The sequence below is a fragment of the Emydura macquarii genome, unplaced genomic scaffold, assembly GCF_026122565.2.
Source record: "Emydura macquarii macquarii isolate MOO-44397 ecotype Brisbane River unplaced genomic scaffold, CSIRO-AGI_Emac_v2 contig_561, whole genome shotgun sequence".
NCBI lineage: Eukaryota > Metazoa > Chordata > Testudines > Chelidae > Emydura > Emydura macquarii.
In genome coordinates, this window is record NW_027130698.1 from 16,761,895 (window position 1) to 16,775,986 (window position 14,092).

The 14,092-nt window shown below is 41.7% G+C and overlaps 1 protein-coding gene across 5 annotated transcripts in view; it reads left to right on the plus strand.

Moving 5' to 3' along the window:
• ZC3H18 (zinc finger CCCH-type containing 18) overlaps positions 1-14,092 on the plus strand; it is a 56,682-nt gene that overhangs the window by 28,834 nt on the left and 13,756 nt on the right. For 4 of the 5 annotated variants that reach the window (XM_067540226.1, XM_067540227.1, XM_067540228.1 and 1 more), the window contains exons 10-12: positions 9,458-9,658; positions 10,816-10,941; positions 13,152-13,253. In XM_067540226.1, coding sequence (XP_067396327.1) covers positions 9,458-9,658; positions 10,816-10,941; positions 13,152-13,253 — 429 coding nt within the window. The remainder of the gene's footprint in view (positions 1-9,457; positions 9,659-10,815; positions 10,942-13,151; positions 13,254-14,092) is intronic. The other variant, XM_067540230.1, reaches the window with a different exon arrangement.

The window sequence follows — 14,092 nt, forward strand, 5'->3', positions numbered from 1 at the left end:
CTGCTCCAGCATACTCCGAATTCTGTAATGTACTTTGACATGCTGTTCGAAACGGACATTTAAAGTGTGGTTCTAATCTGAAACGGGCATATTTATGTGAATTTGCTCAATTTGCAAATGTTTTTCCCAGCCCTTTAAATTCCAGCTAGTGTCTAGTGATATTGCCCCAGTAAGAATTCACCAGCTTCCTACCTCCATTACATACTAATAACTCAATGCTGTTTATAGAACTGAGCTCTGATTCTAGGAATAAATCATTTATGAAGTTTGTTTAATATGTAACATCTTAGAAATTGCTTCATCTTTACCATGCATGCCTCTCCCTCATAGTAGAAGTAACTCTGTCCATTTAGTTTATTTATAGACTCTTGTGCTTTCCCTAATGGTCACATCCGTTGGCAATTCCAGACTCTTTTTGTCATTCTTGGCTGATGATCTTCAATGCCTCCCTCTGTCACATGGCTTTTCGATGTTGAGGATTATTGGTGTTCCAAGCTAGTTTGAAATTCCTGATGCAGCCAATCATCAGGTAGCAGTCTGGCAGGCACTCCTGCAGTACAAGCATGACGTTGTACAATACACAGATTCATGTTTCCAGCTGGAACGTGAATCATTCTCCTTGGCTCATTAGTGACTAAAGAGCTATGAAAGCTCAGTTCCACAGAGACCATGCCAGGAAGCGTGATGCAGCTATTGAAATACTAAGGATCTTTGCCATAGGTGTACCAAGGACAACTATAATTACTGGTAAATAGCTTCCAGTGCATTAACACAGGAGTTTCCCCAAACAAAGCCAATAGAAGGGAACAGAAACTATGACCAGCAGAGTGTGAGATGGAAATTGAGAGGGTTGGAAGAGGATTTGAAGATCAAATAGCCAGAAATATAAAAACAAATAGACACTAGAGTCTGGTCCAGTGGCCCACCAGGCAGTAAAGGGCGTAGTAGAGAATGGAGATGCTGCCGAGAATCACCACAGAGGATAGTTATCACCCTTTTTGTTAAAATTGATAGTAGAAGCAAATGTTGAATGATGTCCTCTTAGATTCCAAGACCTGAAGATACCATTATCATCATCTAGTCTGATCTCCTGTATAACATAGGCCATAGAACTGCCCCAAAATAATTCTTACAGCAGGGCTTTTAAAAAAACATCTAATCTTGATTTTAAAGTTGGCAGTGATGGAGAATCTAACATGCCCATTGGTAAATTGTTCCAATGGTTAATTACTCTCACCATTTAAAAAAATAAATAAATTTACACCTTAATTCCAGTCCAAATTTGTCTGGCTTCAACTTCCAGTCATTGGATTTGTTTCCCAGGTAGGAAGTTGTAGACTGTAATCAAGTCACCCCTGAACCTTCTCTTTGTTCAGCTAAATAGATAGACTTAAGGAGCTCAGTCATTATAAGGCATGTTTTCTAATCCTTTATTCACTGTCATGGCTCTTCTCTGAACCTCTCCAATTTATCCACATCCTTCTTGAATTGTGGCACCAGAACTGGACGCAGGATTCCAGCAACACTCCCACCAAATACAAAAGTAAAATAACCTCTCTGCTCCTTCTCAAGATTCCCTGCAGTAGCCCTTTTGACCACCGTGTCACAGGGGGAGCTCATGTTCAGCTGGTTATCCATCACATCCCCCAAATCTTTTTCAAAGTCCCTGCTTCCCAGGGTAGAGTCCCCCACCGTGTAAGTATGGCCTATATTCTTTGTTCCTAGATGCATATATTTACGTTTAACTGTAATAAAATGTGTACTGTTTGCTTGAGCCCATCTTGCTGAGTAAGCAACCCAGATAACACTGTGCCAGTGATCTGTCCTCTTCATTGCTTACCCACTCCTTCAATATTTGTGTCATCTGCACACTTGAGCAGTGATGATTATATGTTTTCTTCCAGGTCATTAATACAAATGTTAAATAGCTCAGGGCCAAAAACCAATCCCTGAGGGCCCCCACTAGAAATACACCTCTTCAATGATGATTCCCCATCTACAATTCCATTTTGAAACCTATCAGATAGCCAGCTTTTAATCCATTTAATGTGTGCCAGGTTAATTTTATATTTTTCTGTGTTTTTAATCAAAATGTCATCTGATACCAAGTCAATTGCCTTACAAAAGTGTCAACACTGTTACCTTTATCAACCAAACTTCTAATCTCATAAAAAAATCAAGTTAGTTTGACACAATCTGTTTTCTGTAACCTATGTTGAGTGGCATTGATTATATCATCCTTCTTTAATTCTTTATTAATCAAGTCCCATATTATCCACTCCATTATCTTTCCCAGGATCAATGTCAGGCTGACAGGCCTGTAATCACACAGGCCATCCCATTTGCTCTTTTTAAATATTGTCACTTTATTAGCTTTCTTCCAGTCTTCTGGAACTTCCCCGTGTTCCAAGACTTACTGAAAATCAACATTAACAGGCCAGCAAGCCCAGCTCTTTTAAAACTCTTGGATGCAAGTTATTTGGACTTGCTGATTTAAAAATGTCTAGCTTTCGTAGCTGCTCTTTAACATCCTCCTGAGGTACTAGTGGACTGGAAAGAGCGTCGTCCTATGATATGACTATATCCTCTCTTTTTTCCCAAATACAGAACTGAAATATTTATTGAACACTTCTGCCTTTTCTGCATTATTATTGATAATTCTGCCATTTCCACCATTGTCAGGATTCTTTTTGTTCCTAATATCTTTAAGAACACCTTATTGTCCTTAATACCGTGTATTATGAAGGTTACTCTCTGTGGTGGCTGCAGCCCCAACCAGTGCAGCTGTACCTGGTCAATCACAGTTTGTAAACTGGGAAGCGTTAGACTAGGGCTGACCCTGGAAGAGAGTGGTTCAAAATAAGGCAATGCAAACTGAGTGTGATTCATGACTGTGAGACACATGCCATTGCAACCTGTCAGAGCTGGCTTTCAGCAAGAAGAGTTCATAATTTTCAGTGGTCCTCGATCACTGTCCACTTTCCTAATAGCTCTTGATTAACCAACTCTGTATTGCTGTTTGATTTCAATTGTTTGGTGTCCTTTCTGGATAGCTATTGTGTACTGTGATAGCTGGCATTATCTCAGAAATGAAGCACAATATTTTACTGTAGTCAATAACAGATTTCATCCTAATATACAAGATGATATGATGGGCTGGGGTTCGCATCTAACATTCCTTTTCGTTTTGTCAATAATCTGCTAGATTAAAAATGCCTAGACATTCAGTTTAAACATCTCATATTTTTGACAAATATCCTTACCTATAAGGCATTAAAATATTAATGATAGATTTAGAAAATCATATTTCCTTTTCCCTATTTGTTTTCTCTGACACTTTATATTTTAGCCCAGGCACAGAAGACCAGCTAGTCCGTTTCAGTTTTATGAAGTCTATCACACAGTCAAGTTCATGCACTAGCACACTGCTGTGATGTTGCTGCAGAGAAATGTTTTTTTTTAGAATTAATGGAACTTTTTTTAAAGATTTCAATGAAAACACTTCTGTTGACTCTAGCTTTTGTTAAACTTTAGCATCCCCATAAAGACTTCCTACTTATGCAGGCTTGTCCACCACTTTCACCATACAAAGGAAGGATTTTTGTGAACATAAGCTGGGATCAGCAAGTGGCTTGCGTGACTTGAATATGGACCTAAGGGAGTACATTCTTCTCTCAGTAGCAATTCAAAGATGGAATTACTAGAAAGAATCTGTGTGCTAGCTCTTAGAAAATTACTGTAAAGAATGAGGCAGAGTGACTAGATACTTTCACTTGTACCTCACAACAGAGAAGGCTGTAGCTCTAAAGTGTCAAATACCCACCCCACAAGACAAGTTCCCTTTCCTAGATCTGTTTAATCCCAGTCTCTGTGATAGATTCAGATTCTACAGAATTAAAGCATCTGCTTTATTGAATTTTAAAGTTTGTACTTTGTGGTTTTGAAGAAAATCTTCCAAACATGATGAATGTAGCTCTTCCTTGGACTGAAATGCTCAAAAGATGCAAGCTGTCTCTTCCCTTTCCATGGCAAGTTAAGATTTATTTATAGTTGATAGCACTGCAAGGATCAGACTTTCACACCTGTGCCCAAACTGGGTAACTGCATTTGCAAATCACCAAATTTTACGTCATTAATCTCCCATAGCATATTAGGAGACTTAAAAATCTGGTAACACACACACATGCAGAGCTTAAATTTACATTTTATAAAGTTACTAAACCTTAATGGCTGTTCACACAAACTCTTCCAAACATTTCTTGATTTTTATTTCCTGCTGTAAAATTCCGTTGTACATTGCTGGAAAATGTGAGCTGATGTCAGTGACACGTTAAAAGCTTACCTTCCTGCTTGAAAATAATTCCTTTCAAATAATAAAGATGGACTTTCCTCTTTTAAAAACAATCATGTAACTACACTTCAGAACAATAGCCCTGAAGCGCCTTTGATGTTACTCAGTATTGTGTGATAAGATTGCATTACCTGTGGTAGACTGATGTCATGTGTGGGGGAGGGGAAGGAAGCACTTTCTCTAAGGTTATTTTCCGGGCTGTAGATTAGAAATGCTTATAGTAATTTGCATAAATACATTGGGAGGAGAATTTGGGGCATGAGACCAGACTTCCTCTTTTAATTTCCTCATGGAATTAAATGACATGCTTCAACAAAGTCCTAGAAATTGATTGTTTGATGGCTGTGGAGTAAGTGATGGTGACCTACAGTATGACTGCATTTCCAGCATAGTTAGTTTTATTCCTTGTTCTTTCACTGGAAAAGCCAAGTTCAGCCTGAATCCTTTTCTTGATCGCCACAATTTGAAATTCCAGGTGAATGTCTTTCCCATTTTCTACAGCTAACATCTACTCATTTGAAGGGTTAAATCAAAATTAGAAATAGGAAAGACCTATTAAGACATCTGGTTCTAGTCCATCCCCTCAGGCAATGAAGGATTCTTCCCTATTGTTATTTAATTATCTGAATGCAGTTGAGCGATGAACTCCAAACCGGTGACTCTGACTGCTACTTAGGTTCACAAAAGCACCACAAAACCAGTGATATGCCTGAGATACATCAATGACATTTTCATTCTCTGGACAGATGACTTAAACTCCCTCATAGATTTTTCACCACAGCTTCAGCAACCACCACCCCTCCATTAAACTGTCTCTGGAACATTCCTACACCAACCTCAACTTCCTGGACACCACGATCAACTTCAACAATGGAACTCTACAGACAACTATATACAAGAAGCCCACAGATCACCACATCTACCTTCATGGATCCAGTAACCACCCCAAACACACCAAGACATCTGTTATCTACAGCCAGGTTCTCAGATACCACAGAATAAGCTCTGAGGACCAAATCCGGCGTATACACCTTAACACATTCAAAACCTCCTTCACCAAACAGGGACATTCCACCAGAGAAGTAGATCCCATCATGGAATGGGCCACCCAGGTACCCTGAGAGAACCTGCTTCAGTACTGAAATAAAATCCCCTCCAACCGCACACTCCAGTTGTCACCTACCACCACCACACTGGGACACACATGGATGGGGTATCATCAAACAGCTACAACCCATACTCGATGGAGAACCCATCCCAAAAGAAATTTTTTCTGAATCTCCTCTTCTGGCCTTCAAACAACCCCCCAATCTCTCCAAGCTTATCATCAAAAGCAAGTTCCCCATAGACCAGGACACACCACCTCAGAGCTCCACCAGACCCTGCCAGAACAACAAATGCAAAACCTGCAGACATACCTCCACTGCTACAATGATCAACAACCCCCCCACACACACACAACACACCTTTCAAAATCTGTGGGACCTACACATGCCTATCACATGTGGTGTACCTAAATGTCCCAATTGCAATTATGTGGGTGAAACCAAACAATCACTACGCTCTCAAATTAACTCATACTGAAAAATGATAAAAGACAAAAATGCTATATCATCCCTGAGGCTTGGTTTCCTAAGCAACATAGTTATACTGACTTACCCTCCAGGGTAGAAAGTGCTATGTGGACAGGAGAGCTTCTCCCATCAACATAGCTCCCGCTTCTCGGGGAGGTGGAGTACCTATGCTGATAGAAGAAGCTCTCCCATCGGCGTAGGTAGCATCTTCACTAAGCGCTAGAGCAGTGCAGCTGCAGCACTGTAAGTGTAGACAAGCCCTGAGCGATGTAGTTATACCGACATAAGTTTGTAGTGCAGACCAGGGCCAAAACCTGAAGAAGAGCTCTGTGTAAGCTCAAAAGTTGGTCTAATAAAAGACGTTACCTCAGCCACCTTGTCTCACTTAGGTTCACCTTTTACTCAGGCCTTGCCTTCTCTAGGCGGTTGTACCAATATAACTCAATCAGTTTAGAAATTGATTTAGTTAAATCTGAGCAGCCGCCTTGTATAAATGCACTTATACTGGTTGGAGTCCCTTATATCAATTTTCCTGAAGTCAATTCCTTCCTGAAAAAGAACTAAGGGGCCTTCTGGTAGGTACATGGAAGCTTCCCCGGGTACTTCTTTACTTAGAGATTTCATATTTCAGATAAGGTAGGAAATTGAGGCCCTCGCTACTTGAGGTCACTTGAGATTTCAGGATGCCATTTTTGCAAAAGAAGAGTTTTCCCTTTTATGTCCTGGCCACATTGAAATGTGGTCAATTATGTTCTGGGTCCTTAATAACCCTATGCAGCATCACTTGGAATAGACTTCTTAAACTGAGCTGTTATGCTTGGCTGTGTGCTTTTAAACAACCACTGTGTTCCGCCTCAGAAGTAGCTGCACTTTGGTAGGGGGTGAAAAGAGTCTTTAAATATTTAATAAAATACGATTTATTCATAAGTACTACAAGATGAAAGATGCTATGGAGGAGCTCAGGTACTACATTGAGATCCATGGAAATGCAAATGAAGAACATCCCACTTTCCATAAGCTTTTCTTTTTGAATAGGGCTAATCTGAAGGAATCCACGGATGGACAAATTGGTGAACTGAATTATGGTTTAATGAGGAATATGTGCCATCATCCATTGTCTTTTACCCCACTAACAGCCGCAAGACAGCACATTAATAGTTAGCTTAGCGCACAAATTTCCCAGAGGAGTGGAACAAACCTCCTCATTGTGAAATTCTTTTGATAGTGGAATGGAAGCCAATGTTGGATGCTTCAGTAGTGAGCACATTACTGTCCACGTGTACATTTTAACAGCACAGGAAATACAGATTAGTTCATATACACCGATGCCGTATGTGGGAGGTATACTGGAGAGAGAAGTTACAATCAGAATGCCTGGTAAAGGTTCATGCTGACTACTTTATTGCAAACAGACTCGTGGTTCTCAATCAGTGTGGTATCTCTGTGGCATAAAGCTGTAAGACGCTCTGAAACTTGGCTCAAATATGCCTAAAATCCCTGCGATCTGCGTACCTAGAGTCCTTCCCTGCGGTGCCAATCTTTCTCACATCACACGGCGGCAGCAGTCTGAGATGAGTCAGAAACCCACTTTCTTGAAGCAGCTAAGAGCTGACTTCTCTTATTTCTCTTTACTGCCTGCATGCCAACAACATCATGGACTACATCTTGCCACATGGCGTCCTGCATGTGGGTAAATCCAATTGAAAACACAGCAGGGTAGATCACATGGGCTACCAGCTTCAATTACATGAACGGCTTTCATTTAAAGAGAGACTGTGTGTAGCTGAGATGTAGCTGTTGAACAGGTGTGGGCTGAAGTAGACCTGAGAAAGAGAACTGTCCATAATCTGGTAAGAATTTTTGTAGCCTGTTCACATTGTTTTGAATGCTGGCTGTCAAATATCACTGCAGGGTATTAACTGGACCAGATCCAAGACTAGTTGATGGTCCAGAGTTGAACAAGTTTGTCGGGTGTTGCTATGTGGTGAGTAAGCAGGTAGCTCTTGAGAAAAGACTAACCATGGAAATGCTCTCACAGAAGCATCCTTTTCCTCTTGGCATTAGTCTGGTTGTGTGCTCACTGCTGAGTCAATCACTGAAGCATGTACAGAAACCAGGCTTCCTGTTGTGATTTTTTTTCCCCAGGCAAAACTCTTCTCCAGGAAGTGTAAGCAGGGAGAAAGCACTACATCAAACCAGGCAATAAGTGTATGCAGCTGAGTTTGCTTTCTTGAGCTTATTCATGATCACGCTCAGTGTGTAGTGTTGAGGATGTGCTGTCCTTGATGGGGGTTTCAGGTGAAACAGAAGTTACTATGTCATTGCCACAGTGCCTGGAGTCAGTGACTTCATGTCTTTTGAGAATTCTGTTTGGTGGTTTTTCTTCCAAAAAGTTATTGAGAGTGGGGGTTAGAATATTGTAGAAGGGTGAAACACTCTTGAGTTGAGATCTTTTGCAATTTTGGCACCTTGGACTCTGAGATCCAGCAGTCCCTGGACCATTTAAAATAAGATTCTCAATAGACTAAATTCAGTTATCAAGTGGTAGATTTTACACTGGAGATTACACACAACCATCATCATCTTGCTACCTCCCCAAGCCACCTGGGAGACAACTGGGCCAAAAGACTCTTGTGTGACCCTGGGCAAGTCACTTTGGATATGTCTACACTGCAATTAGACACCTGCGGCTAGCTCATGCCAGCTGACAAGCTGCAGGACGGTGTAATTGCAGTGTAGACATTCCACTTGGGCTGAGCCCTGGGCCCCTCCCACTACACAGGATCCTAGAGCCTGGGCTCCAGCTCAAGCCCAGACATCTACTCTGCAATTAAACAGCCCGGCTGCCTGAGACCTGTGAGCCTAAGTCAGCTGGCAGGGGTCAGCCATGGGTGTCTAAGTGCAATGTAGACATCCCTTTGTGCCTCCATTTCCCCTCTGTAAAGTGAGAAGAATGCTTCCTTTCTCCTGTCCTCTATTGACTTCAAGTGTAAGCTCTTTGGGGCGAGGACCGACTCATTTTATGCATCGGTGCCGCACCTAACAAAATGGCAACTCAGTCCCTGACGGCACCGGCCAGGGCTATCCGAACACAAATCATGAATACCAGGCTCTGCATTGTTCAGTCAGATCTCGCAATAAATGCAGAGAGTCAAGGTCAGAGGCTCAGATATGGTTATGGACACAGCATGAAAACCTAGGTCAACTCATGGTTTATCACCATATCCACCACTCACCTTGCATTAAATAGCACATATCAAAGGGTGGCATTGGAAATGGACAATAATGCTAAATGAAGGGATGGAACAAAAGCCTAATGCTGCTCTGCATACCTGTCCTAAATGATCCACGTTTCTGTGTAAGTGCTGTACAAAAATCTTGTCAGCCTGAGCCCAGGGCTGCAGCCAGGAAACAGATGAACATGAGAAATGAATGCGTCTCCTGCCATCAGATTTGACATTGCATTACCACTTGGAAGATATTTATACATGTGGGAGAACCCCAGGTAGTTAAAAACATGTGTATTTTCCAGCCGTCAGCCTGAGCCGCCAAAGAAGGAGAAGGAGACAACTACAACCACCAGCTCTCAATCCAAGAGAGCAGATGAATGGAAGGACCCCTGGCGCCGATCCAAGTCGCCGAAGAAGAAACTTGGAGTGTCTGCCTCTCCCAGCCGAGCACGCAGACGCCGGAAAACCTCTGCATCATCGGCATCTGCCTCTGGTTCTTCCAGGTAAACGGAAGCAGGGGAGACAGAGGGAGAGCTAACACATGAACCTCTCTTGGATTGTCCCTGTGATATGGTTACCTGAGCAGTAGAGCGACCATTTCAACAGGCACTTGCAAGTCTTGCTGGTCGGTTAGAGCACAATTTAATATTCCCATGTACCGTTCCTGGAACTGGATAGCAGTGGGAATGGGTTATAAGCAGCTGATAACAGCAGGGAGGGGGCTTGGGGCAATGGTAATTGTAAACGCTGGTATGGGGTCCATTCGTTTACAGCTTAGTGATAGTGAACGGTCATTGGGCGCAAAGGGAAGTCCTCTGAGAAGCAGTTGTAGGGAGTGGATTAACCCTGGAAATTAGAATTTGAGTGAGGTTCAGCTTGCTCTAATTCATTACTAGTCCTTGCACAGGCTGCTGGGATGGGGGGGTTGGGGGCTATGTAAATCAGGCCTAGCTCACTACAGGGGTAGCAGTGGGAGGGTTGGCAATAGGAAGGATGTGTTCTCATGGCTGAAGAAGAGAGTCGAAAAGAGCATTAGAGAACAGAACAGCCCCGTGGAAAGCAGGCACTGAATCAGGGAGAGTTTGGGCACAGGCTCCCTTTAAAGACTTGAACTTTGGGGTCTCAAAAAGAAAAAGGACCTTCCTCGCACTTGAGGTACACAGAGCACGTCACACTTACAGGGTTTGGGTCTAAAAGTAAAACGGATGTAAAACACTGGTAAGATAAATCCCGGCATACCTTTGTTTTAAGAACTGCTGTGTTCTCTGGATTCCTTCCCCCACTCAGATCAGTGGCGGTCAGGCCATCCTGGCCCACCAGAGAACAAGCTGGTGGCATGGTTGAAGATCATAAAGAAGAGATGGATTCTGAGCTGCCTTTTTCCAAAAGGGATGGGGAGTGTCTCAGGCAGCCGAAGGTGGTCAGCCTGTTCCAGATGGCTGGGTTGGTGGTGGCAAGAGATCTCTTTCCATTGAAGGAGGAAATGGAGTGGGGGTGCAGGGAGAGAGATTATAGATCTATAGAGTAATACATCCCTGGATGGGTCTTGAAGATGGGTGTGGAGATTGAATGTTGAGTTTCATGAGAGTTTCTGAAACTAAGCACTGAAAAGAAGAACTCTGTGCTCCCCAAAATGAGTTGTTAATTTTTTTTCTTTCAGGTCATCTTCTCGCTCATCCTCCTATTCTGGTTCTGGTTCTTCACGGTCTCGTTCCAGATCCTCTTCCTACAGCTCCTATTCTAGTCACTCTTCCAGACACAGTTCTTTCTCAGGCAGCAGATCCAGGTATTGTTTCTCTGGCTTCTAACGCAACAGCTGCAACCTTCTTCTACTCACCAAAATAAATACCTAAATAGAGTGCTTAGTTGTAAAATCTTTTTTTATGTTGTTCAGATATTAAAAAGCAGATACAAAACCATTATCTGAAACAAAAATAGTTAAACCAGTGATGATCTTAAACAGCAAGAGCCACATGTAAAGATAATTACTGGGAACTGAAATACTGGAATAATTACCAACCGTGTGCTTTCTCTATTTCAAAACAGTATTTAGAATACGCTCACCGAATAGCTCCATTCAGTGGATGGGCCTGGTGGATTTTTTTTGCGGAAGCTGCTACTTTCCCACTAGTACTTTCAGTACCTCTCCTTCATACAATTAGGTCTGAAAGAATCACTCTTACTGTTTAAAAGAACTGGAAATGAGACTTGCAATGTTGTAAACTAGATTCTATAACTTTTTAATGTTAGTTGGCTTAGTTACTGTTTAAATTGACCAACTTTTTAAATGCCAGAATGACCATAAACCAATTTTTAAAATCTGTTTTTTTCCCCGCTGTTTGTTAAATAGAGAAGCTGAGTTAGCCCTATTCTGCATCATATAAGGGTTTTTTTTTTTCTTTTCTTTGGTATTTGATGTTTAAAGGTCTGACTCTTCTGAACTGTGGGTTTGCAACTGCATTGTTGTATCTGTGATTAGGTATTTGTGCACTCAGATGGCCAGTTGTGTCTGTCAGTACATTTGTGTATGGATTTTCCTGTCCAGTTGTGGTAATTGTGCATTTGCACATGCCTGGCTTAGAAAATCAGGCCCCTGAGTTTTTCAGTGATTAGCTCTTTACCAGGGTTGTTGTGAGGAGGAATACGTTAGATTGTGAAACGCATTGAGATCTACTGATGAAAAGTGCTATATCAGAGCTAGGTATTACTATTATTAATCTTTCATCTGGCACTCGAGTTTCCCTTTAAAGAAGAGGATCTAATTTTGTTGGCCGTAACCAGCCTGTGCAACTTTGTCTTAAAGATGTTTTGATATTTTGGAATGACACTTCTGTGCCCTAATGCTGGTAGAATGCTGGCATATTTACTATTTTTCCACACCCCCAAACTGAGTGAGTGCAAGGATAGTTTCCCAAATCAGGAATGAAAATAGTAGGAGGAATTGCTTCCCTCCTAGACACCTCTTTAGGATTGAAATCACATGTAACCTGAGAGTGGCTTGGACTGAAAATACAAATATGCAGTATGTCATTTGAACTAGCTTCTTCACCCAATTAAGGAAAAGCTCTATAGAAGCAACCACATATGCTTATAAGAGAACTGGAGGAAAGAGAGATTTAACTTTGTACCAGTCAGTCTGCCATGTTTAACTTGGCTGTGGCTACTGTGAGAGAAAGTGTTGAAACTCCCAGTTATGTCCCCAAGATCATTTGTTATCTGAAGGAAAAGTTGTGGAAACTAACTAGTCTTCTGGCCCTTGGAAGTGCAAGAGATTTTTAATCCTCTTAGTAAGGTGACTTATTTATCAGCTGCAGTAGTTGTCAGGTATAGCACCTCATGGTACTGGCAAGTCATTTGAGTCTGTCAGTGCCAGTCCAGGAAATAACTTTGCGTTTGGATCACTTGGCTTTGATATACTTGGGGAACAATCAAGCCTAAACAATTCAGGAAATTGCAAGTGTTCGATCCATCCCATTTTTCCCCGAAGTCTTTTTGTTCCTACCTAAGTGACTGTAGATTGCCTTTGGAGTGTCTGGGCCAGAGAAGAATACTTAGGACTTGAAATAGAATTCACCCTTGTAAACCTGATCTAGTCTCTAGTTTATCTCGTAATAAAAACCCATTCAGTGTACCTGCCTGAAGCCTGTAATGGAATATGGAGGGCTTGGACCCAGCACTAGTGTGGAAAAGCTGAGAGCTAGTCACTTTCTGGCTAACATCCAATTTTCCCTCAGAATTCCTGTCTCCCATGCTGGCATCTAGAGCAGAGGGCAGGTATGAAACTAAGAGAACCAGTTTAGTCCCATTAAAAGTGGTCAGTGCAATACAGCCCCTAGTCCAAAGAAGGAGAAAGAATAGCGAACTCCACACAGCTGAAAATCCTGGAGACCACAAGTGAGGGAACCCATCTACAATAGCAGTGACTACTGAATCAAATGATGTACACCTTCTCTTCCTCCCAGACTTAGCCACTTTTTTTTTTTTTTAATTGCCCAGGTCACGATCCTTGTCATCTTCCCCCTCTCCTTCCCCAACACCATCTCCACACAAAGCGCCTGTGAAAGCTAAAGGGGAGCCTGCACCACCTGCTGGAAAAGGGTAAGACCTCTTGTCTACTTGGAAGAGATGGCGTAGGAAAGTCCCAGAATTTTAATTGGCCCCTAGAGCTCTTAGAGGATCCCGGGATACGATTCTGACCCTTGGTCCTGAAGTCACCTACCCTACTGAAAACTGTCAATACAGAATGTCATTTGTATTGATTGATTGACACTTAGCTCTAAGTCTTTGATAAGTTGCATTCTCTTAATTATCTTGTAGAGGCAGAGTTGCTAAAATATAATCCCTCCATTGTATTACTAGTTCATGTACACAAACTATACACGTTTATGGATATCTGTACATGTAGATATGTACACACACTTTAATTTGTAAATTGGGCGTGTACAGAAAGAAAATCTGAATGACAATTTTGTAGAAGAGTTTCTGGTGATATAAAGCATGTGACTAAAGCTGGCGTGTATTATACTTATTAAACTAGTGAGAGAAATATAGGTGTATACAGTTAAGGTGTGTCTGTTTTGCAATGTTGAGCACAAATTAACACAAGAATAATAGCAATGTAAACTTAAATATTTGTTTAGCAGCTTATGTCACCCTTGTGCTCTTTTTTTAAGATGCCAATATTTTATATTTCACCGGCTTCTGTCACAATCAGATAGTACACGTGGGTATACTGGTGCATGTTTCTCTGCCGTATAGTGAGATCATTGTTTTTAAAGGTGAGATGGAAATTTTTCAAAATTACAACGTTGAGGTCATGCTGAATGCTCCAACAGGGCACATGACTAATTCAGCCCATTTCTAATTCAGCATTTACTCGCTTTCTTGAGTCCATGGTATGCCTTCTGATGGATTGGGTCTCATCTGGAGTGATGCCT